Here is a 27,623-nt window from a genome sequence, read left to right as displayed (position 1 = left end):
TTTGATATTAGACTTGATGATTTCATTTTTTCCATACTCATTATGAAGCTATTGGTTTGTCATTATAGCTTTTAATATTTGAATTATTATCCTTCTGTACCTAATTTGCACAGGGCATTTATAATGAAGGAATGTTTACTTTTATCAAATGATTTTTTCTGCATTTATTGAGATCATCATAATATTTTCATCTTTCTTTTTGTTTAGTTATATATCATGCTTATTGATTTATGCATGTTGAAGCATCCTTCAATACCTTGAATAAAAACAAATTAATTATGGTGTATGATGTTTTTGATGTATTGTTGAACTTAACATGCAATTATTTTGTTAAGGATTTTTGCATCTGTGTTTTTGTCTGGTGTGTGTGTGAGTGTGTGTGTGTGTGTGTGTGTGTGTGTGTCATTATCAGGTTTTGGCAAAAGGGTAATACTGGATTCAAAGAATTAATTTTGAAGCTTTCCTATCCTTTCAATGCTATAGAATAGTTGGAGAAAAATTAACATTTATTCTTCTTGAGAAGTTTGGTAAAATTCTGGTCTTTGCTTTGTTCGGAGACTTTTCACTACTGAATCAATATTCTCATACAATATTGGTTTACTTAGACTTTTTGTATCCACTTGCTTCCTTTATTATAGGAAATATTTGTTTAAAAAGTTGTCCATTTCTTACAGATTTTCAATTCGTTAGCATTTATTTTTTTTAAAGATAATCCTTAATGATCTTTTGTAGTTCTATCATATAATTGTAAAATGTCCTTTTACATCTCTTATTTTATCTTATTTTATTGATTAGAATTTACTTTTTTTTGGTTAAATCTCGATAATAACTTGTCAATTGTGTTCATCTTTTTAAAAAACAATGTCTTTTTTGTTTTAATAAAAAATAAAACCATGTCTGTTCCCATTGGTCTTCTGTATTGTTTTTAAATCTCTATTACATTTATTTCCGCTGCCTCTTCCTTCTCCTCCTCCTTTATGTAGGTCTTCATTTCTATAAATTTCCATGTTAGCATTGCTTTTGCTGAATTCTACAGAATATGGCATTTTGTATTTCCATTTAATTTCATTTCAAGAAATTTAAAATTTTCCCTTCCAATTTCCCCAGTGACCCAATCTTCATTCTAAAGTGTGCCATTCTGCCTCCATATATGTATATAATTTCTAAACATTCTCTTGCCAACTTCTAATTTCATTTCTTTGTTGTCAGAAAAGTCACAGGACATGATTTTTTTTTTATTTTCTAAGACTTGTTTTGTGCCTTATAGTATGTAGTCTATTCTAGAAGCAGTTCTGTATGCTGATGAAAGAATGTATTGTTGAGAGCCATAGCCTAGCCGAAAGGGCCCCAGCAAACTTCCAGCTGCCAGCAAACTTCCAGCTGCCAGCTGATTGGCTCCTCTGCGGTGATGCTCATTGGGCTGTTTCCCTGCCCTTTCAGACCAGGGAGCTGCTCATTGGGGGACTTTTTTTGGCTCCACCCGTGGGACCCAGCCAATCGGCCTCAAGAGCAGGAGGAGTTGGGGGGCGGGGGGTTAGAGGCTTGTGGGAAGCCAGTGGTGGCAGTTGGGCTCTGAGGGAATTCCTGAAGAGCTTGTGTGGTGCTGAGTGTTTGTTCTAAAAATAAAGTTCTTTTCTGCTTGATAAGTGGCTAGTGAATTGTGCCCAGCCAGACTGCAGCAATGTATATTATATGGCTGTTGGATAGAATCTTCTAAATGTCTTTAAAATTCATTTTGATCTATAGTACAGTTTAAATCTGATGTTACTTTATTTGAATCAGATTTTTTGGTCTGCATAATCTGGGTACTGATGACAGCAATAGGGTAAAGTTCCCTAATATTATTTTTTTAATTTATGTATCCCTTTAGCTCTAAGAGAGTATTTTTATAATATTGGGTACTCCAACTAGGTAATAAAGATGTACAGCCATTATACCTTCTAGGTGAGCGGGTCCTTTCATCATTATATAGTTATTTCTTTATTCTTTCTTAGAGTTTTATCTTAAGATTTATTTTTTCAGATGTAAATATATTTCTTCCTGTTCATTTTAGGATTCTATTTGCTTTAATATCATTTTCCATCCTTTCACTTTCTGTGTGTATTGATACTAGTGAAGTGAGTTTTTTGTAGGCATCAAATTATTTGGTCTTCTTGTTATCCATTCAGTCACTCTATTTACATCAGCAAGAGTAATTAGTCCAGGTACATTCAAGGTTAGTACAGAGAGGTACAGGCATACACCTATTACATTTTTTAAAATTTTCTCTGGTGGTTTGAATATTCTTTGTGTCTTTTTCCCTTATTCATCTTTATGGTTGGATGACTTACTATATTTATAATATTTGTTTCTTTTCAATTTCTCCGTTGTGTTTATAATCTCCTAGTAGGGTTCATACTTTCACACATTATCATGATAATAACTTTATTTCACTTGGACATTGAAATCTTAAGCATCTTTTGTAATTCTGGTCTTCTCATTGTATATTTCCTCTATATTTTGCCTATCTTGGAAGATCTTTCTTCTTCATTTCTGAAGGATTGCCTTTGCTGGGTATAGTAATCTTGGCTGGCACTTATTTTCTTTTAGGACATGCAACACATCATTCCATTACCTACTGGTCTGTAGGATGTCTGCTGAGAAATCTAATTTTGTCCTATAGATTTTAAAATTTTTTATGTGTTCCATACTATTGACAGTTGACTATAATGTGTTTTGGTGAAGCTCTTTTCTGATTATGTCTGTTTGGTTTCTATAAGCCTCCTTACATGGGTGTCCATGTATTTGACAAGATTAGAAAAATTTTCTGTTATTATTTTATTGAGTATGCTTTTTGTGTTCTTAACCTTTATCTTCCCCACCTTCAGTGATCCAATAATATGAATACTGTGTTTTTAATATTTCAAGGTTCATGAATGCTGTCCTGATTCTTTACTTTTTCTTTTTATTGATTTTTAGCTGAATTAGATATTTCGGAAAAAAAAAAAAAAAAAAAAAAAAAAAAAACCTACCTGCAAGTTCAAGTATTCTTTACTTGCTTGAAATAAACTCCTTATTGTACATTCAGCTAAATTTTTATTTGATTCACTGTGCACTTCATTTATATTATTTCTGTTTGATTCTTTTGCAAAACCTCCATCTCTTTGCTAAGTTTCTCATTCATGTCCGGCACTGTCTCTCCAATTTCATTTCATCATGTGTATTCTCTTGATTCTCTTGAGCTTTTTTAAATCATTCTTCTAGATTCTGTTTTAGGCATTTTATACATTTTGATTTCTTATAATCTGCTACTAAAAAGTTTTAATGTTTTCAAGGTTTAGTTTTCCCTTTAAAAAATATTTCTTGTTTTACTACTTTGGGATCTATACATTTGGTTAATTAAGAATCTGTATCACTTCCATCAGATGGCCTTCTTAATCAACAACTCCTGAAGGTGTGTCTTGGACTAATAGCTTGCTAAGCAATGTTGGCTTTATTTTCAGCTGGGTATACTACATTATCCCAGAAGCTTCTGTTGCTATAATTAATGAGTCTGAGCACCAGGCACACCTTGTCAAAGTTGGTAGGCAATGTAACAATGAAAATACTCTGGCAATGCAGGCAGGTGTGATATATACAGCAGACTGGGGGGGGGGGAGCGGGGGCCGGGTTCACACTCTGTCCACTCCTACAATGGGAGGGGTGGGCCCTATAGGTTGATGGAGGTTTTCTCAGGCACTGTTGGTTCTGTTACATGTAAGGATCCCTAATACTAAGTGCGTTGGTATCAATCTGTCGGTACCGATGAAGAGTCTGAAGCACTTTTCCTGTGATCAAACAGTGGTATGAGTGGTATGCTCACATAAGGAAACCTGATGGCAAGAATCACCTCTGATGCACTCACACCCAGTCCTTACAACATTGTGTGGTTAGTCAAGGAGCCGGGGTGGTTGGTGGAAACACACAGATGTGTTCGCAGCAGGTAGTGCTCCTCTTGACTGCTAATGTGTGAGTGTGCTCCTAGGAGTGAGACTTATCCATGCACACCTAGGAATGAGATGATGACTGGGCTTTTATTGCTGATTTTTTCAGCTATGCTGTGAAACAGAGAGTGAGAGTGGTTTATGGTCAAAGTCCAAAAAAGTTTCTCTTTGGACCTCCTGAAGCAATGCCTCCCTGAGGCTGAGCTGCTCAACATCTCTTTAGCATGTCCTTGTGGTAGGGCAGTAGTGGAATCACAGAGCTCTTTCCCAACCTGTAACAGGCAACTGTGCATGGCACGTAGGGATAACTAGCAGAAATCATGTAAGTGTCTGCCTTTGGTATGTTTGTTGTGAATCTGCATGTGATCTGCCAAACTTCCAAAGTCAACACTTTGATCACTTGGTTCTTGAGAACAATGTCCTATGTTTCCCTCAATTTTGTTACACTCATGCCCTACAGTTCAGGGATCTCAGAGGGTTTGAGTAAGCATTACTTTGCTGGATCAAGATTAGCTCACAAAGCACCAGTTGCCCTGGAACGTCTTTGGGTTCCCAGAGGTGGAAATAGGCAGAGGTTTCTGATCCCTGGCTTAGTCCAAAATCCTTCTTAAGATAACTTCTGGTTATAGCAACTTGAGGGTTGGCTGGCTGATGGTGTGACATCTTCTTCCACAGGAAGGCTGCTGTGAAGATTTCAGGTAACTTTTCCAAGTAGAGTATAAGCTGTGAGGATTATAAAACTTTCCAATAGTTATGATTGCCATCATCAACACTGCATTTGCTGGAACTGTTTTTCACCTTTACCCATGCAGAGGGGAACTTCCCTGGCCACAGCTGTGGACCTGGGGTAGCAAATGCTAGAGTACTTTGTTTCTTTGATTGTGCTCAGGTCCCAGGTGTCTGTCTTGTACAAGGCTCGAGTTTCTATTTTGGTGATTTCTAGTCTTTAACCATTTTATTCTCACTTCAAAATGCAGCTATATACATGTTGTTCTTGTTTTTCTCTGTGGAGCAGCAGGTAAGGGCTGGGTGCCTCTACTTAGCTATGTTAAAATTCCTCTGGTTTTAACCATTGCTAAGAGTGGTCAAAGTTATATTAGCAGAATCTTGTTAAATTTGTTGGAACTGAATATTTAAAGTGAAAAATCAATGAAGTACATGAGGTTCCTTAAAAGTACATGAAATTTAAACTCAAAGTTAGATCAAGTGAACTCAACAGATATTTCTAGAACATTCCACTCAATAGCTACAGAATACACATTTTTCTCAATTACATATAAAAAAAATTTCATGATAAAGCATATATTAGCCCAAAAAAACAAGTTTTTAAAAATCAAGATACCCAAGTAATATCACATATCTATTCTGATAACAGTGGAATGAAACTGGAAATCAACAAAATTAGCTGAACACCTAAAAATCAAATAACCCAATCAATAAATGGGATAAGGAACTGAAAAGACAATTCACAGAAGAAGAAATATTATCAATCAACAAGCATATGGAAAAATGTTCATCATTTCTAGCGATTAGAGAAATACAAATAAAAACTACTCCAAGGTTTTATCTCACTCCAGTCAGAATGGCAATGATCAAGAATACAAGCAAAAATAAGTGTTGGTGAGGATGTCACCAACATTGCTGGTGGTACTGAAAATTGGTGCAACCACTCTGGAAAGAAGTACGGAGATTCCTTGGAAAACTTAAGATGGAATCACCATTTGACCAAGCTATTCCCCTTCTTGGTTTATAACCAAAGGACTTAAATCAGCATACTACAGTGATGCATCCACAACAATGTTTAGAGCAGCTCAATCCATAATTGCTAAACTATGGAACCAACCTAAATGCCCTTCAACAGGAAAATGGATGAAGAAAATGTGGTACATATACATAATGGAAAATTATTTAGCCTTAAAGAGGAATGAAATTATGGAATTTACAGGTAAATGGATGGAGCTAGAAAATATCATGAGAAGTGAAATAAGCCAGTCCGCAAAATCCAAAGGCCGAATGTTTTCTCTGATAAGCAGATGCTGATCCATAGTAGGGAAGCCGGTAGGGAAGAATAAAGGAACTTAGGATTGTGCAGAGGAGAGTAAGGGGAGGGGTGGGACAGTGAGGATGGGAAGGATGGTAGAATGAAATGGACATTATTACCCTACCTTACAAGTTCTTTCGATGAAGCTAACATTATCCTGACACTAAAATCAGATGAATATACAATATCAAAAAAATACTGCAGATCAATATCCCTAATGAACATAAATGCAAAAGTCATCATCAAAAATAGCTTCCTGATCTCAACAGCATATTTACAAAGATCCTTGACTATGGTCTAGTGGGATTCACCCTAGAGATGGAAGAACAGTTCAACATTCACAAAGCAATAAACATGCAAACCATATGAAAACAATCAAGCATAAAAATCATTATGATCATTTCAATAGATGCTGAAAACCATTTGATATAATTCAACCTCCCTTTATGATAAATACTCTCGACAAATAGATTATAGGAGGAATGTATCTCAATACAATAAAGTCCATGTATGACAAACACATCACTGATATCATACCACAAGAGGACTAATTAACATTTTTGTAAGATCTGAAACAAGATAAGGATGTTCACATTATTTTTCTTTCTTTATTTTATTTTTTCCCCTAGGACTGGGGATCAACCACAGGATCTTACACATGCTAAGCAAATGCTCAATCACTGAACAACATTTCCAGCCCTTAGGGATGCTTCATTTATCACTTTTATTTAACCTAGCACTGAAAGTCCTAGCAGTCTAATTAAGAAAGAAATCAGAGCATGCTACAGGGACACCACTACATCGATGTTCATAGCAGCACAATTCACAATAGCAAGACTGTGGAACCAACCTAGATGCCCTTCAATAGACGAATGGATAAAAAAAAAAAATGTGGCATTTATACACAATGGAGTATTACTCTGCATTAAAAAATGACAAAATCATAGAATTTGCAGGGAAATGGATGGCATTAGAGCAGATTATGCTAAGTGAAGCTAGCCAATCCCTAAAAAACAAATGCCAAATGTCTTCTTTGATATAAGGAGAGTAACTAAGAACAGAGTAGGGACGAAGAGCATGAGAAGAAGATTAACATTAAACAGGGATGAGAGGTGGGAGGGAAAGGGAGAGAGAAGGGAAATTGCATGGAAATGGAAGGAGACCCTCAGGATTATACAAAAGTACATACAAGAGGAAGTGAGGGGAAAGGGAAAAATAATACAAGGGGGAGAAATGAATGACAGTAGAGGGGGTAGAGAGAGAAGAGGGGAGGCGAGGGGAGGGGAGGGGGGATAGTAGAGGATAGGAAAGGCAGCAGAACACAACAGACACTAGTATGGCAATATGTAAATCAGTGGATGTGTAACTGATGTGATTCTGCAATCTGTATATGGGGTAAAAATGGGAGTTCATAACCCACTTGAATCAAAGTGTGAAATATGATATATCAAGAAATGTGTAATGTTTTGAACAACCAACAATAAAAAATTAAAAAAAAAGAAAGAAATCAAATTATGGAACCAATCTAGGTGTGCATCAAGAGATTAATGGATAAAGAAAATGCATTTATACACAATGGAGTATTACTCAGCCATAAAGAAGAATGACTTTATGACATTTGCCAGAAAATGGGTGGATCTGGAGAACATCATGCTAAGTGAAATAAGCCAGTGTGAAGGTTGAATGTTTTCCCAGATATGGGGAAGTTAACCCACAATAATGGGGCAGGGTGAGGGGAAGAATAGAAGATAGAAGTGCAGTAGATTAGACAATGGAAATGGAGTTAAGAGAGGGAGGATAGGAAAAGGAATGTCAGGGGAATGAATGTGATATCTTTTGCCCATGTATATATACGAAAACAACTCAGTGAATCCCACTATCTCTTACATCCATAGAAATGAGATCCTAACTAGAATAAGTCATGTATAACTAAAAAGAACCAATAAAGGAAAAAGAAATGAAAAATACAATTGAAAAAGAGAGGTCAAAATCATTTTGTTTGCAAATAATATGATCTTGTATATAAAACAATCTTTAAGATTCCATTAAAAACTGTTAAAAACAACAATCAAATTCAGTAAGATTGCTAGATACAATCAAAAACACACAATTCAGTATGATTTCCATATTGTAATTATGAGCTATCTAAATAGAAATCAAAAAAAAAAAAAAAACAATCCCACTTACAATGGCTACAAATGGGCACATATATATGTACCACATACACACACCCATAGGAATAAATTTAACCAAAAAGGTAAATAACTCTACAAACAAAACTGAAAGATACTGATGAAAGAAATACAATAGGATGAAAATTAATGAATATCCAGTGTTCATAGATTAGATGTATTAATATTGTAAAAATGTCCATGGAACTCAAAGCAATCTACAGGTACAATGCAATCCCATCAAAACAGTAATGTCATTCTTCACCAAATTAGAAAAAAAAAAAAACCCTCAAAATGTGTATGGAAGTACAAATGAACTTATATAGACAATGTGATCTTAAACATGAAGAAGACATGCATGGAATATAATTGGCTTCTATGATATTGGGATTTCCCTCAACTGAGTACCAGAAAGGCAATGAGGAACCTCAGTCCTACAACCACAAGAACAAAATTCTGCCTCGCTCTTGAATGAACAAGGAAGCAAATTCTTCTTGATAACTTCCTGAAAGGAGCACACCCCAGATGACACCTTAATTGTAGTCTGATGAGCCCATGTGAGACTTCCAATCTATGGAAAAGTAAGATGATAAATATGTCCTATTTAAGCTACTAGATTTGGACCTATTTGTTATACTTGCAATTGAGAACTAAGGAAAATATGTCACTTCCCACAAACTTGTTTGAAAGAGAATGGAGAATAGAAGCCACTACATTTCAAGTACAAAGGTCAAATTAGAAAACCATAAAGAGAAAAATGAGAGTTTAGTAGAATGGGCAAGAGGCTCAAATGGACCAAATCCTATGAACCATGCATTTCTATGGATACACAGATAATGCACACTTGGAAAAAATATTTGAAAATAAAAGAAATAACACACAATACCTAATAAAAACAGAGAAGTGGATACATACTATAAGTGCTCTTTAAACTAGAGTAAGTGGTCTTTCTGAAATCCAACTTTGCTTTTTGTATCAAAAAAATTTCAAAGAGTAATTGTACTTTAAATAAAATTCACTTTTAGAATGAACCACAAATTGATATCTGAAACATTAAACATTAATATGTGCCACCATCTTTAGCAAAAGACTCTGAAGCTTTATAATAGAGTGAAACCATGCAAAAAATATAGATTCAAATTATGATAATATATTGTTAATAATTAAATATTATTAAATAATGGCTAACAGAACAAACAACAATGATAGCCATTTGCATAGAACATATTGGGGAAAATCTACCCACGTGGTTTTAATGGTTGCCCTTGGGAAGTGATGTCATTCTGATCATTTAAATATAAAGGGGTGTGTGTGTGCGTGTTTGTGTGTGTGTGTGTGTGTGCACATCACAGGGAACAGATAGGGGTTTCTTGTTTGTTACCTTCCACTTCCTTCTTTTCTGACTCTGGACTTCCTGTCTGCTTGTGCTCCCCATGAACATTACCTCTGACTACTTCACCTTGGCAGCCAAGTTGTATTTTTTGTTTGTTTGTTTCTTCAAAATTTTCAGGGCATGTTTCATGGTACACCTTTCTCAGAGGGGCTTGCCAATGTCTTTTTCCATAGGTCTGTGCCACCATTCCCTAAGATTCATTTTCTGAGCTCAAAGACATCAAAAGCTCCTCTTCAAAAGTCTTGATCTCATTTCCTTTTGATACTTTCCTTTTTTTTTTTTTTTAACTATCCCTTATCTGTGATGATTTTTTTTATGTGTCAACTGAGCTAGGCTATGGTGCCCTGTGATTGAGTCTAATACCAATCTAAATGTTTCTGTGAAGCTATGTTGTAGATGTGATTAACACTTACAATGGTTTAACTTAAAGTAAAACAAGTTACCTACAAAATTCAAGTAAGCCTGAAGAATAAAACAGACTTCCAAGAAATGTTGCCTCAAGACTTAACAGAAATTTTGCTTCTGTTTCTTGTCCACTCATCTGTCCTACAAATTTCAGACTTGCCATCTCAGTAATCACATGAGTCAATTCCTTAAAGTTTCTCTAGATAGACAAAGACAGACAGAGAGAGAGAGAGAGAGAGAGAGAGAGAGAGAGAGAGAGAGATCTCCTCTTATTTCTGTTTTCCTAGAGAGCCCTGACTAATGTATTGCTTACTTCCCTTCTTCCTTGAGTACTGGGTGTGGTTGCTCTTCCCGTAGCTACTACTTTTGTGATACCTTAGCAAATTTTTTACCTTCTTAGCTACTTATTTAGCTACCTTAAGTTTAGTTAAAATTCTTTACCCTAAACTTTTGCTGTTCAAGTAAGCAATGTTCTTCCCCTCACCTTTCAGCTAAATGCCCATCAGTAGAAAAATGGATAAGAAAAATGTGGTACATATGCACAAAGGCATTTATTTGTTCATAAAAATCATGAAACCCTGTAATTTCTGACAGCATGGATAAGCCTGAAAAACATTATTTTAAGTGAAATGTCAAGTACAGAATGACAAACACTTCATGGTCTCGCTTGTACTTGAACATAAAAAAGTGAATCTCATAGAAGATGAGAGTAGGAGAGTGGTTCCCAGAGTCTGAAGAGATGTGGGAGGAGTGGAGAGCTTAGGGGTCAGTAGGAAAATGTCACAGTCAGGAAGAATAAGTTCTGATGTTCTAAGGCAAGGCAGGGTGAATAGAATTCCAACCAATGCACTATATATCTCAAAATAATTAGAAGAGAGAATTTTGAATGCACGCATTGTATCAAAATGATAGATTGTCAGGTGATAGATATACTAACTACCCTAAGGTGATGATTCCCCAATAAATGCACAAACCGAAACATGACATTGAATTGCATAAATGTACAAAACTGTATGTATCAATAAAAAATAATGAAGCCAGGTTCAGTGGCACATCTGAAATTCCAATGACTCAGAAGGAAGAGCCCAACTTTTTAGCTAGCCTGGAAAGGTTAATGAGAGCTTTCTCTCAGGAAAAAAAAAAAAAAAAAGGAAAAGAAAAGAAAGAAAGGATTCAGGATGTGGTTCAGTGTTTGATCACCCCTGGGTTCAGTCCCCAGTACTAAATTTAAAAAAAAAAAAAAATTGCAAGAAAGTTATTTCTGTCTCTTGACTGGACGGTGATACTTTATGTAATGTTTATGGATATTATTCACAGTGACCAAAAGCTTTGAAGAGGTCTTTCAGAATGATAATCTCTCACCACTCCACCTCTAACAAGCAATCTAGCACCAGTAAGAACAAAATGTCTTGTGCATGCCCTTTGGTAGGCTTCCTCCTCCATCTTGTTTTTTTTTAATGGCCTCTATAAAATGTTTGTCAGACTAGTTTTCTTCACAGGGAAAACCTAGATGCTTTAATTGAATGAAACATCAAAACAAGCTGACAACAAGAAGATGACATACTTCTGTTTTTCATTCTTCCAGCCACAGTTCAATTCTGTTATTGGACTTCTTTTAAATTATAGGATATTCAATATACATAAACTTCTAAATATATCACTTTTTCTAGAGAAAAATAAGTTGTACTTAAACATGTTATGAGAGGTATGTAAGCTAATTTATTAAGTAAAAATTAAATTTTATTAAACTTTACATATAATTTGGTATGAATAATGCATTCATAGTTTGTTCATGGAACAAAATACACTTTAATGTAGAGTTAGAAATTCAATAAATTTTACTTTTTAGAATTTCAGTTTTAATCATTAAAAAATGCATATTAAGGACATCCATTTTTAGTAATTTTCCCAAAGCTGCCTGTTGTTCAAACTGTGATTAAAATTCACTTATGCCTCAGTGGATAGGATTGTATAATTAAAATGAAAATTTCCACACAGATCATTGCTCATTAAATAGCTTAAAATAACTGCAAATATTATCATAACACCTACTATGTATCAATTTATCAAAACAGATTTTGAGCCTTGATAAATTAATTCTCCCATTAGATATCTGAGTTCCTTTTGAAAAATAAAATAAAAATTATTAAAAAAAACAAGAAAATCTTCATATTTAGTGAAAGAAAATAAGATATGAATGCATTAGAGCTATAAAATAAATGATTTTTTTTTTCTTTAGAAATGGCAAGCATTCTAATCTAGAAAGAAATAATTTGTTACCTGTTCAATAATAAATGCTGTTTCTCTATATTTCAGATATATGTTTATATGTTTGCAATATAATTGAGTTAAATTTTACTTAAAACTTTGATAATCATAATATCCCAAGAAACCCTATAATTCATCTAGATTTTATTATTTCTGTTTAATAAATCATATGGAATCTTGATTATGTTTTCTTGTTTTCCATTGTTTTTAAGTTATTACATAATTCCTAAATGGACATTCATTAAAAAATAAGTCAAACATACAAAAGTATATAAAATAAAATATAGAAGTTTGAACCTCACTCTCCCCCAGCAGTGGTGTCTGTCTTCAGGGTCAATCTCTTAGACATCATCCTTACATGTGGAAAGAAATCTATGCATATAAACCTAAGAAAATTTAAACAATTTGAATCATTTATTACAAGTTCAGAATTTAATTTAGAACTTGATTTTTCCACTTCCAGACCTATTCAAGCATGGTGATATTTATAGTCCCTGTGCCAACTGTAACAATTTTATATAACCAATCAAAAATTGATATGCCAATTATGTGATCTTTACATCTCTGTTATGTACCTTTATTTTTAACAATATTCTTTTCTAAAGGAAGAGTGTTGGGACAAATAATGTGTGAAATTTAAATTTTGATACTTAATATACAATTGCTGTGATGATCAATCTGAATTGTCAACCTGATTAGATGAAGAGATCCTCTGAAAATGCTTGGGATGTTTCTATGAGAGTGTTTCTAGAGATGACTGGCATGTGGGACAGCAAATTGAGATAGGATTGTTCTGACAGTGGGTAGTACTTTCCCAAATGCTGAGGGCCCCAATGGAACAAAAGTGAAAGAAGGAAGAAGCCACCTCAAATAAAAGCTTATTTCTTCTTGAGCAGGTTCACCTGTTGCTATAGCCATGGCCCAAAGACATCAGACATCTCTTCAGTCTTCCAAAAAGGACTCTCACCAGTTTCCAGAGAGCTTCCTACTTTCAGTCTAGGACCAGGATTATATCACTGGTCCCTTCTGTCTTGAGTCTCCAGCTTCTATGACTGAGCATCTACTGCTTCCCCTAGCTCTCCAGTATCACAGCACAAATTTTGGGCATGGTAGTTTTTGATCTTTAGTTGTCTCTGATACAGTTTATACAAAACAATTGTTGTTTCTGTTAACTGAATAGCACTCTGTAATTGCAAAATGAAAGAAAATGTTGCAGCTGTTTCGCTGACATTCTGAATGCTTCTAAGTACACATAATTTTTTTTTTTAATTTAAAAAAAGGAACAAACTATTTCTTGGGGAGACAATAAGAAAGATGGCTTGCGGGCATCTCAGGAATCAGAAATATCCCATCTATCTCAGAATCAATGGTGTGAAAGTGAAAAGTCCATCTGAAAAACTTTTGCTGTGAGAAGAGAGTTTCTGGGCACCCTGCTCCAACAGGGAGTTGCTTCCCCAGGGTTTGTTTAACTGTACAGCCACTCAAAACCCAGAGGCTGCTATCACTTGGTCTAAGTAAGTCCAGCCACTGCTCTCAATGACAGTAGATTTTGATGTCATCCACATGGAGCTTTTGGGGCATGCATGAAAATAAGAGTAATGCAGTCATGGAGGTTTCCACTGTGGTTGTAAAGAAAGGCCTTGGAGGCTTGGCCATGAGCAATAGTCCCTAAAGAGAAGCTCGTGGTCTAATTAAGACCCCAGGAAGTTAGATTCTGGGTGAACATGAATTATCTGTAAGGCAACACCAGGAGCGGCAAGCAGAGCCAGCCTGAGAGAGAGGCCATCTGGGTTGCAATGGAAAAGCCATGGAGATGGAACTGTCTGTTTCCTTTAGAGCTCACCACCTTGTGTGCTATATTCCAGGCATGGAGTCATGAGATTTAATGCTTGCCTTGCTAGGTTTCCGTCTTTCTTTGGTCCCATTTCTCCTTTTTCAATGACCCCATTCTTCCCTTTGGAATGGAAATATTTACCCTGTACCTGTTCCACTCTTGTATGTTTTAAGTAAGGAACTGTTTGCTTGTTGTTGTTATTATTTTATTTTTGGTTTATTATGCTTGTGTTTTGGTTTGTTTGCTTTTATTTGTACTTGTATGGGAACCCACACTAAGAATTTGCTTTGCATCTCAGAGTGAGACTTTGGACTTGGACTTTTGAGGAGTGTTGAAAATGTTAGGGATTTGGGGACACGTGAAGGAAGACTAAATGCACTTTACATTGTGAAATGGTAATGAGTCTTTGAGAGGTAGGTACAAAAAAAAAAAAAAATTAAGGTTTGTTTCTTGAATGTACCAAAAAGGCATATATTTTGAAGGCTTGGTCCACAAGTATAGCAGTGGTCCCAAGTGGAACTCTTCCGAAGTAATTGGATCCTGAGGTCTCTGGCCTCATCAGTGGATTAATCCATTGATGGGTTAATAGTTCGATGGCATTATAGGGACATGGTGGGAACTGTAAATGATGGAGCCTAGTTGGAAGAAGTAGGTCACTGGAGCCATATCCTGGAGGGGCATATGTTGTTACAGCACACCCCTCTCTCTCTTTCTCTCTTTCTCTCTTTCTCTCTTTCTTCTTCCCCAGGAGCCATGAGAGAAATAGTTTTGCTCCTCCACATCCTTCTGCTGATGTTCATCCTCACCTTAAGCCCGAAGCAATGGGCCCAGTCAACCATGAACTGAAATCTCTGAAACCATGAGACATAATAAATCTTTCCTCATCTAAGTTGCTTCTGTCATATATTTTTCTCACTGTGATGAAACACTGGCTAACACAACTGCCCTCCAAAAATTGTGTAATGATTCAAACTCTCACCAACATTATGAGAATATTTGTGAATATTTAAATGTACTAAAGTCAATATTTTGGATAAATACATATTTTACAAGCAGATCACTCACATTTAATTGATGATATATCTGCTCAAAAATCTGTATTTATCAATTCATTAAAGTATAAGCAAATATAAATACAATGCATTTTCTGTCTTCTTACTTCTTTACTCATAATACAATCATAATTAATAGCACTTTTTTAATATTTGAAAATACATTATTTAAAAATATTTCTTACTTTAAGGGACACATTATTCCTGATAAATACATGAGCTCAAGATGGCTTTCTTTTATTAGATTGAAAAAGAGACTACTTCAATTTTTTCCCAAATCTCAAAATAAAGGGATTGTAAACTCAGAAAATTGTGAGACAATTCTAGTATCACCACAACAGGCTTTAACTTCACCCACATCTTTATTACGTATTCAGTATACAGAAAGTGTGGATTTGAATTGCAATAGAAGAAAATGAGATTCATCATAAAATGTGTAATTTCTCTAAGATTGGATTCTAATCTTGGATTAGTTGGATTTTGACAATTTTTTTCCTCTATCCCAGATTTATAAGTAGGATCCTCTCGTTTTATATGCTTAAGGAATAGGCTTCCTAACTTTAGAAACTGTGCCTACTGTTTTCTTCCCTATACTCAGCTTTCATTATATTGTCAGTTGCTTTACCCTCCCCAGGAAACGAATTCTGAACCTACATTATTGCTCACATTTCTGTAATAGACCTGCTCCAAGGTATTCACGTCTTCATGAGCAACTTCTAGGGAGACGAATCCTACATGTGTACAATAGAATCCAGATACTAAATGTGTGCTTGGAATTGTGCTCCATGACTATGCTGCTCTGATAATCTGGAGAATTTGCTCATTTTGACTTTCTTCTAATGATAGATTATAAATCTTGACTGTGTACCCAAGTTAATGTAGAAGATAGGTCAGGTGTACACAATAAAACCTATATACTAAAACATGTTCAATATCATAAGCCTAAGAGGGAGCATGACCATGATTCTGATTTGGATTTTGTAACTTCTTATCTCATGTATATTTTCTATTATCACATTAGTTTCACTTACAGAACTGAAGCTAGATCACTGTTTTCTAATATGTATTCTAACATGTTACAGAATTTTTAAAAAATGCAAGAAAATTCCTAAATTCCCCTTATCAGTAGTTGAAATTTAATGACCTCTAAAAATAAATTTAGAATTTGAATAAATCTTATATTTCATAATACAGAAGATAGTACATAATTGAAAAATAATGTTATTCAAAATTTGTAGTAAATCTAAAGACATGTTTAAACTAAATATATTTCCATGAGTTAATAATCGATAATATAATGTATAGCTGAAGCCAGAATTAGACAGGCAGTCAGTATAGATTGGTAAACAGAGTCAGGTCAGATCAAGGAGGCCAATTTTGAGTGAGTCCAGCAAGTTGGAGACTGTCCCCTGAGGAATTCAAATGTTAATTCCTTCAGAGCCCTTTCTCTACCCCTATCAAGAGTCTCCCACTGTTCTAGCCTGTTGCTAAGGTAACCAGTCAGAGGAATTGACCCTCCCTACAGGAAGCGATAAGGTTGTTAATTAATGTGTCCTTGGCTGCTGCATCCTGCCATTCCCCCTTCAGCCCACCTGTTTCCCACCTTTTGGCCATCCCACCTAGCATTTCCTAGGCCTAGTCAAATGCCTGGTCACCTAGGAGGATGGAGAAAGATTAGGGAAGAGGGCAGTAGAACAAGGGAAATCTCCGACCTATAAAAAGGGCAGAACACCTCGCTTCTTGGGATACCAGGATACCAGCTATGGCCCACTTCTGCCTCCCAGGAGAAGGCTATGTTACCCCTTTTTAAATAAACCCTGCTTTATATGCTTGCTTCAATGTGTTTCTCTAATGTTCAAACTTCAACATGTGAGGAAGCAGAACTCACCCATAACCAGAGCTATGATAGCTACTATGCTAAAATAATCCATCAACTTCTATTAAAAAGATAACACTTATTAAGAGATAAATGCTCTCAGAAACAATGAAAAGATATAAAGGTTTACATAATGGTTTGAAAATACATTACTAAATTATTTCTATTGAAAATTTACCACAATGTGCATTGTGCTGTCATTTGTTACTTAGGATTTGAAAGGTAGCTATTTAATATAAAGTAAATTTTAATATGATATGATATATAATAAGTATAATAGCTATTTAATTTATGCTTTTCATCTGAAGAAAACTCCAACAAAATATTATACAACAGTGTAACCAAGCTTTCAGAGCGTACTGTAACTCCATAGTACCCCACTACACACATACTTGCTAGAAAGATATAATGTTTATCCTGCTTACTTAGTTCTCTTAGGGGAATACCAATTTGCATTTACTTCATGAAACAAATTCTTTGAATTCTTTCTTCCTGGCAGTCATTCTATAAAAGGAACTTGGGGGGGTGGGGCATGGGAAGAGAGTGAGATGATGTTATCTGTTCTCTAACTCTGTCTCTGATAGGTTTATACAGGTTAAGTGACACTTGTTGGAAAATGATAATCTTCTGTTGAGCTTCTTTGTGAACCAAATTACTTCTAAGTAAAGTTTATAACAGTTCCTTCATCTTTCCGCTTCAGTACTACAGACTGTCTCCCCAGTAATTTTATAATCTTTTTAGTCTTACAACAACATTCCTGTGCATTTTAAAATAGTTTTTAATCTTAATATGTATGAGAGAATATTATGCATAAATGCATGTCAACAACTTAAATAAATAAAATTATATGTATGAATTCCTAGAAAGGACACAATTACTAAAGTTTACTTAAAAGATTAACTGAATTGCACAGGAACTTTAAGAGAATATAAATTTTAGTTGAATTTTTTTATATAAAATTCCAATTTTATATAAATTTACTGGAGGAATATTTTTAACAAATATTTAATGAATAAATAGTAACAATGCTATACAAACTCTTCCAGAAAATTCAGAAAGTGAGAATACTTTCCTATACAATCTATAAAGCCATAATTATTCTAATATCCCACCATATGAATCTTCATGTTATTTGGAAATTAAATAACATTTCTAATACTTGTGTAAAACTTAAGCATCACAAATAAGTTAAAAATGATCTCAAAGGAAATGTTAATAAAAATGCACTGTATAAATTTTCATAAAAAGACTCAAATGGACATGCTTTTATCTCTCAGAAACAGACAAGAAAAAATTACTAGCAATATTTTAGTAAACTGAATCCAAAAATAAATTAAAAAGTCTAGATATGATCAACTATAATATATTTCAAAAAATGCAAATTTGGTTTAACATTTGAAGGTAATTTAACAAAATATACGTATCAATAGAATAAAGGCTGAAATGAAAGCTATTTTTTTGATACAGAAAAAAATATTTCATAAAATCTAACATTTGTTTTTGATAAAAATTGTCTCAACAACTAAAAATAGAAAGAAACTTCTTCAACATGATAAAGGGCACCTGTGAAAAACAACCTGTTGATGGGACTGAAAAGCTGAGCCAGAGGAAAGAAGGGACACAGGTGGTCCAAAGCTTGGTGCAGCTATGGACAAGCAAAGCATTTTAAAGTTTACAGTTTGTTCCCAACCATGGAATGCAACCTTGAGGTTAGGCAGTCAAAATACTAAAATACCTTTTTTAAAACAATGCTGTGTTTACATTTATATCCTTAATCTTTATCCTCGATCTACTAGTAGCTAAGCATAAGATAACAGAACATTCCCCAAAATAACTCCACCACTAGTGAAGGATATGAAACATATCCACAGTTTTAAGAGGAACTTATGGCAAGTCTGACCATGTCAACTGAGCATGTCCTGAGAACAGTTTGCTATTCCTGCTTGCTCTAGCCTGCCAAGAGCTCAGGGGACATTAACTCTTTAACATCAGCAGCTCTACCACAGTCCTCTAGATCTCACACAACTCCATCAGCAACCAGCTAATATCATGTTTTATGTTGAAACAGTGCTCTCCCCCTTGTTCTGAAACAAGCTATGAATGTACATTTTTACCAACTATATTCTATATAGTACTGGATGATGTCATCATGACATAAACAATTTAAAAGAAAAAAAAGTTCCCATAATGGAAGCAGGAACTAAAATTACTTTTATCTATTTACAACATAATATATACTTCCTAGGACTTAGAAGTGATTTCTAAGGATGCAGTACACAAAAGCAATATGAAAATCATTTTTCTATATCCTAGAATGAGAACAAATGTCATTCATATTAACATCAAAAAGATATCAATTACTAAGTGATATTTATGATAAAAGATGTGTGATATTGACACATTACATGCTGCAAAAACTTTCTGAGGGAATTTAAGGAAGCCTTAAAATTCTTGGAGAGATATCATGTTCATGATCCTGAAGACTCAAAAATGATCATGTTAACTTTTCCCATATTTAGTTATAGAATCATTGTGATCCCAATAATAATCTAATATTCTTTGAAGATTTATAAATTGTCAATTTGGATTTAAATTTCATGCAGACATAGCAGGGCACCAGAATATTACTTTGAATAAGAATTACAAAGCTGCAGTATTCATGTTAAGATATACAAACAGACCAACACAGCACAATTGAGAGTACAAAAACAGACCCACATATACATGATAAATTTATTTTTTGATGAAAATTGATAATTCAGTACACAAAGATAGTATTTTCAATAAATGTGCTAGAACAATTGGTTATCCCTTTAAAAATACCTTTGACCTCTCTCACTCTTAAAATAAGTATTAATTCAAAATGTATCACAGATATATTAAAAAAATAGCACTATTAAAAATCTTAGAAATAACATAGTGCTGCTGTTTGCATGTATTAAATATATAGCAATATATTCCGCCAGTAAGTATAATTGCTCTGCACCAATGAAATATTTTGTCTTGAGCTTGGCAAAAATTCCTTAAATGTAATAACAACAGGGTGATCCACTTAAGTATGATAAATTTGTCTTCATAAAAATTTAAAAAAATTTACTCTTCTTAAAAATATTTAAGAAGACACGTTACAAAAGAAGTTATACAGATAGAAAATATGCCCTTAAAGTGATGCTAAACATCATAACCATTGGGGATATACAAATTAAAATTACAGGTGGAGATAACACAATATCTATTAGAATAGCCAAGACATAAAAGGCTGTCTAAATTAAGAATGCTCTTTGCACTGCTGGTATGAATATATTTCAGGTAAAATGATTTATAAAGTCGTTTTGCAATTTTTTAAAACATTTAACACACTTATTTCATATCATCCAGCTATTCCACAACAGAATATAACCCAAAATAAAATCATATGTCAATACAAAGACTTGCTCATAAATATGTATGGCTGTTTTATCAATAAGACACTGAATATTGTAACAAGTATACATTAATAGGTGTATTGCTAGATAAATGATGGTATAGCATCAATGAGTTACTACTCAGCAGTAAAAGGGAATGAAATATTGATGCCCACAATCTCTTGGACAAAACAAAAAATCGTTACACAGTGTACAAGAAGTCAGGAAAAATCTTATACACTGTATCATTCCATTTTTATAAAATTTTGGAAAACTGATCTTTAGTAACAGCCTGGGAATGGGGGGGTGAGGAAGAGTCAGAGGGAAAAAATCAAGATTCAACTACGCCTTTGCACAGCCCATCTGATCTCAGACTAGACTTCCCACCTCTCATATTGGAATTTGCAAGGACTTAATATCATTGCATGCCTGGAGAGGTCACTGAGAATAAGTACTAGGGAGGTTTCTTTGTGAGCATTTCCTTGTGAGGCAAGTACTGCAGGCAAGTGGTTACTTTGGCTGGCAAGAAATTTCATGGGCGATTTCAGCTTTAATTTTAAGCCTTAGCTGTATCTGCATGAATATTCCCATTACATATAGCAATATTCCATTTCTTCCAGAGTAATCCTTTTACTTTCATATTGAAGATCCTGCATTATATTGTATATCTAAACTGACAATTTAAACTTTCTCTATAGCCTGTCTATACATCCACCATTTATCTGTTTATCTCCCTACTCATTAATAAATTAATATATAAATCTCTATGTCTCAGTCTGTGTGATTGCATAGTAGTAAAGAAGATAGATTTATTGCAGATGTTTCTCCTATTCTCAGAATTTAAAATTTTTACTTGTTTAGTTAAAAAAAGCAAATAAAAATTATTCTAATAACAAAGCCCATGTATATACATAAATACAAAATACACACCTTACTCAGTCATGTACACAACTTTCCATCATTTAAATAACCTTCTTCTAAGTCTTCTAAAATATAGTATATTTTATCTTGATTGTAATAAATATTTTTTGCAGTTAGTTGTGATCTTCTTTAGTTCAATTGTAAATTAATGTTCATATCTGTATTTTCCTATGAAATTTCTGCCACTATTTTTGTCGATGCTATATAAGCAATTTGCTTTTCCAAGAGTTTATTTATATTGAAAAATTGCTTTTATGAAAAGGATCCTCTTTTAAAAGGACATCATAAAATGTCAACATATTTTATCGCCAAGCATTGCAAAATAAACCTGAATAAGAGGGGTATTATCCCTCAACTATGTAACTTTGTGATTTACTATCAACATTTATACATTTATTGTATGAAGAACTAGAAAAGTTTTTTTTTTTCCCTGAAGTGGAAAAAATTGACTGTCTCACTAATAGAGTATTTTGTATAACACACACATATATAGATATGCACATTTTTGATAAAGCTGAAATTGAATGAAGCATATAAGTACCCTATTAGCTAATAAATATTAACCTAGGTGATTTTAACTGATGCTTGGACCAAGACTAGAAAATCAATAGATTCCAGAAGATAAGTTGACTAGAAATATGAGCTATTTTCAGGGCCACTATATTGCTGGAGGGCAGAAGATAGGGTTAGATGGAGTTAAAATACCAATAAGTTTTGTCTTTAGTAAAAACTGGTTTAACTGAAAAATTGCTCCCTGTGTTCAGAAGGCTTTTGGTGAGTAGCTTTATTTGAGAAAAGCTGATTTGGAGTATTTTCACCAATATTTTTCTTTTATGGAGAAGCTATCTTGGAGAGGGGATGTATTAGAAATTAAACCTAGGGCTTTATCCATGCTGGGGAAGCATTCTATTGCTGAGCTATGCCCTTTTATAAAATTCTGGCATACGGTCTTGCTAATTTGCTCAGGCTATCCTGGGACTTGCCATCCCCCTGCATCAGAATTTAGAGTAACTAGGATACCAGGTATGTTTCATCATGACTGACTGGAAAAGCTAAATTTTGGAGGTCCTTAATCCTCTTTCTTCTTTGTTGCTTCACATAGATTTTCATAATGTCCTTTAATTTCTTAATCCTCTCCAACACATTTTGAGACATTGAGCCATCTTTTATCCTTCTGTCTTCCAGCTTTGTATCTATATATTTAAATTCTCCACATTATGCAGAATCAAACATAAATATTTCCTTATGATTAGATATCTGAGATAATATTCTTTTTTTACATCTCTTTATTCTTTCCAACTATTACAAATGACAATTATATAATAAAATGTCTGGTATAAGAGCACTTGAGGTAGATATTTTAATGATTAATTAATTATCTAGAAGCTAATTGAAATTCCAGTTTTGAAAGGTAGATTTCAGGCTAGAGGGACTTTAGTGAGAATGAGTAAAAATGATAAATGCAATAAAATATGAAAAATGATGGTTCATACCATATGTGATATAAATTTGGTTATCTAGACCTGTATGCACTGATCTCTAAAACTCTGAGAAAACTATCATGATAAGATTTTACAGTAATGTACTATCACTGCTTAATTTAACAGCAAGACCTCTGTCTGTCCCCTTCCATGCTTTTCAATAAATAGTTATCAGCAGAAGCTGAATTTCAGTATGTTCACCATATAAATGAACCTGATCAAACTCTTAATAGAGAAATCAGATGATGTATCCCAGATGCATGAAGAAATTTTTAAAATGCTAATAAAGTGAACTCAGAAATACACTATGAGAATTTCCAGTGAACACATAATCAAATTTAGTCAATTGGTTAATAGATATTAATTTAAGCAACTCCCCCCCCCATTTTAAAATTTCTTCATGGTTCTTTTGCAAATGTACATTTTAGAGCCCATGTCTTACAATTTGAATTCCTTTATTAAAAAAAAAAAAAACAACATAAAAGCAAATCTTTTTTTCTCTCCAATATGTGGATTTAACAGAAAACAAGGAAGAAGGGGAAAAACAGATCAGTAGATTGGACAAAGGGGAATGAAGGGAATGGAAGGGGGACAGGAAATAGGAAAAAAAAATAATGGGATGAAAACAACTTAACTTTGCTATTTTACTATGTACATATATCAGTACATCACAGTGAATCTCCACATCCCGTACAATCACAAGACTGAGATCCTAATTAGAATAAGACATACTCAAGGTTTGTATAAAATATACTCTACTGTCATGTACAACTAAAAAAAAAAAAAAAAAAGAATTAAAAAATCTTTTGAATTTTTCTTTAATCTCTACATGCGTGTTTTTTCCTGGTCATGGACTATTTCCTCAAATGGTTTATAATTTGTATGCAGACCTGTTGTTCCATGGGAGTAGTTTCACTGGAAGCTCATGTATTCTGGACTGGGGGGGAGTCCCCACAGAACTGGTGCTCAACACTGCCTTTTAATGGTCAGCAGTGACTTTGTTAAGTTCCTTTTATGTTTTGTTTTATTTTAACTTAACATAGGTTGTGGTAAAAGTCACCTGCTGAGCATGCATTCAAAACCAAATCTCATAGAAAGCAGAGGAATGATCTGATCTTATACCTTGCATTCATTTTTTTTTTTTTTCCTATTTGGTACTTATAACAGAATCTCAGGATTATAAAGGGACTTTTCATTGCACATCTCTTAACATAACAATTATTGTAACATATTTTGTATTATTTAATCAAAAGCTATGTATAAGCATAAGTATATGTGCATATTTATATATAAGCTAACTTTTAGAAATTTATGTGAAAATTGTTAAGAAAAACTTTGTAATGAAAGCCACCCAATGTGCTAATTCCAAGGCAAAAGCTCTGTTTGAAGACTAAATCTGGATCAGAAATAGGATTATACATTTTTTATCCCAATTCTTTAGGTGGTTCACATTTTATTAAGCAAGGAATATACCCCACTCTCCCAAGATACTGTTATCACATTTTTGCAGGTGAGTTTTTCCTGTCATGAATATATATGAATGTTGAACTATAAACTAATTTTATTTCCCAAAATTCTTCATTTATACAGTGGAAAGTAGTGAATAAAAAATCCATTTAACTCTTCTTTGGGCTTTTTAACATGCCAAAAATAATTCATTATGATTTTCAAAATTGTGAGATGCTAAGATTAAAGATTAAATTTCAGTATAATTAATAATATTAAAATAAAAACTTTATTAAGCCTGCTCTTACTTGAATATAAGTTTGTCCACAAAGAGTTCATTACTGGAGAACATAATTTTCAGTGTAGTGGTGCTGGAAGACAGTTTGGAGCTTTTAAGAGGTGGGGCCTAACAGGAAGTAACTAAGTCATTGGGAGTGCTGTCTTCTGAAGGAATTAATATAGTACATTTTGGACCCTGATTAATACTCATGAGAGTATCATAAAACAGCAAGCTGGCCTCTGAATCTTTCTCTGGCTTCTAATCTGACTATGTGATCTCTCCCCCTGGAACTTGATCCTGCTGTGATACTATCTGCCAGAGTATCATGTGACCAAGGACCTCACCAATGACTGAATCAATGGAGCCAAACAGTCATGGACTTTCAGCTTTCAAACTGTGAGATAACTGAAACTCTTGCTGTACACTACCCAACCTTAGGTATTTTGTCATAGTAATGAAAAATAAACTAATGCACATACGAATGCACACTTGTGCTTATTACATATAAATATTTGTTGGAATATTATATATGTATATGGGTGTTAGAATATTAAACCGCTTTGTTATTTGTTCTATATGCAATTTTCATTCAGATTCTCATTCATCTCATACAGTATCACTCTAAATCTGGATAAAAGCAGAAGTAACAGGAATTTTTACTAGATAGTGAGCTAACTATACAGTGTTGAAATAAAATGACTAGTACCTGAAGAATCTCTCAGTAGAAAAGCATTCAGCTCACTTTACTTGATTTGCAAACATAAATAAAGTGATTTGATCTGTTTCTTATAAAATTCTATATTGGAGATAAACAAAACTTAAGATAAACCAATTATAACTAGCCTAAAAGACTCAAGTAACTGGGGACTTTCCAGTAGGATAGACTCAATAAGGCAGTGCTACTTTCCTACTGCATTTCTGCTCATAAAGACTTGCTCCTGAAATTTTGTCATGTGAACACTAAATCTCTTTCAATTTAATATTACCCAATTCATGAATTGCTTTTTAGTCAAACAAACCCTTTAAAAATTGTATTGTGCCTTAGTAAAATGTGTTAACATGTGGTTGTCATTGTATATACAAAAGTGGCTGTGGGTTTACCAGAGCTATAAAACACTCATAGTAAAATAAATCAAACCTATTATTAATATTTCACATGTCAAGGTTAAAAAGAGCAACTGAGGGTGATAATATAGATCTTAAAGTCATTCTTAAATCAAAGAAACATCCGTCATTTCTATATTTGGCAAGAATTCACAAAAACCATAGATCTTCCTTTTAAAATATCTGACTATAAAACTGTTGCATCATCTGATGCACATTACAATCTTTTCCCATAGCTGATGCTTCTTTTTATTTGAATAACTTCTCATTAATGGTATTGGCCCACTATCAGAGCTGTATGAAATCATTAAATTGCTGTTCTCAAGATGTCACTGTGTACTACCTGCGTCAGTCACCTGGAACGTGACTATAGCTACAGAGAGGGGTTTCTGGGTATCTTCAGAGTTGATGAGTCAGAGGCTCTGGCTTGAGCTCTGGTTCCTGCACTGTAAATAAGCGCCCAGAATACAATCACTTTTTCATGGGAAAAGTGGTGAGATATATATCCCTTCAACATTGGCACCTGTACAAAATATTAATTAAGCGGGTCTCCAAGAAAGGAAGGATGGAATTCCCCAGATAAAAAGATCTCATAGATCTTTTACAGTTACACAAGGTTTCAGAGCTAGCCTAAGCTCCCAATAGCAATAAGAGCATGATTTCTACAAGACATAAATTCTGTATACCAAAGAACAAATTTAGAAATTAGAAAACACTAATGAGAATAATAGCATATATTGATCACTTAAATGTGTTTATCATTTAATCCTTAAAATAAACTTGAAAGATAATTATCCATGCAAATGTCACAGAGAAGTGAACTGAAATTTAGATATGAACTTCACTTTTTACAAGTTGAAGAAAATTTTTACATTGAAATTGATTGGTGAGTTGCAAATAGATTTTAATTAATCTTATCATGTAAACATAGCTGTCTTAGAAATTTCTACTTTGATCAATGTTTTCAAATCAAAATTGATGTCCAGAATAGTAAGTTTATAAAGCTTTGATCAATCAGACATTATTTTTAAACTGAATTAATTTGGATTCATTTGAAATACTGTCAACAATTTGTGAGAATCCTTTGAACTTTGAGATCAAATTTAAATATGTTTTCCAAAAATAAATGTGTACTAAAACTATCTTTTGGAAACAGTCCTCCAAGTTCTTCAACAATGTATATAGATAAATTTGATTATTTTGTCAAAACATAATTTTGCCTTAGTTTATGCAGATAACAAGTTCTAAAACACATTTTTTAATGTGAAGAAACACACACATCATCAAATAAGTGTTCAAATTTACATTTTCTCTGAAAGTAGAAATTATATTACTAATTATTTTGTGTAAAAATCAGATGGCATTAAGGTTATCTTGTATGAATGATATAATTAAAGATATACATGATTTACTTTTTGAAATATTACTTCCTCTTACCTGCTGGTTTACAGGAAAATTTCTGTTGATTTTTTTAATCTGAAATGATAAATAACAAATAAATAAATGAGTATAGCAAGGATAATGTAAGATCCCCCAAATTTTATGAGGATTGATATTTAGTATATTAATTATACTAATATTCTATCTAGATGCAATTAAATATGCAATTAAATCATTGCATATGAAACACCAATTTTAATTGACTATGATAATTACTCCAAATTTCATCATGTTGAAAAATATTTAACAGTTTTTTTTTTTATTTATGAAAAATCAAAGCCTGTTTCCAAACTATGTTCAGTGATTGTTTATCAAGGATGTAGAGAGAAATTTTCTGTATTTTGTAATTTAAAATCATATGCTATTCAATTTATTTTAATAGACAAGGGAAGAGACAAAATGGAAATTCAACTCTAGACAAAAAAAGTATATTTTGAAATACTTCCAGCCAGGATCTCAACTACTGCACAACATTTACTTTAAGACAATTTAATGAACAACATTTTATAAGAAGTTAAAATAAGTCTTCAGAGGAAGCATTTCTT

At 33.5% G+C, this 27,623-nt stretch overlaps 1 protein-coding gene across 4 annotated transcripts in view; it reads right to left on the bottom strand.

Annotated features, from left to right (window-relative positions):
- Sntg1 (syntrophin gamma 1) overlaps positions 1–27,623 on the bottom strand; it is an 828,698-nt gene that overhangs the window by 157,079 nt on the left and 643,996 nt on the right. For all 4 annotated transcript variants that reach the window (XM_058574019.1, XM_058574018.1, XM_046428541.2 and 1 more), the window contains one exon: positions 27,076–27,114. In XM_058574019.1, coding sequence (XP_058430002.1) covers positions 27,076–27,114 — 39 coding nt within the window. The remainder of the gene's footprint in view (positions 1–27,075; positions 27,115–27,623) is intronic.

This window comes from Marmota monax, unplaced genomic scaffold, assembly GCF_021218885.2.
Source record: "Marmota monax isolate L192 unplaced genomic scaffold, Marmota_monax_Labrador192_F-V1.1 WCK01_AAM20220418_F8-fsc00044, whole genome shotgun sequence".
Taxonomy (NCBI): domain Eukaryota; kingdom Metazoa; phylum Chordata; class Mammalia; order Rodentia; family Sciuridae; genus Marmota; species Marmota monax.
The sequence above is the reverse complement of the archived record's forward strand: the minus strand, read 5'-3'. Positions and strand labels throughout refer to the sequence as shown.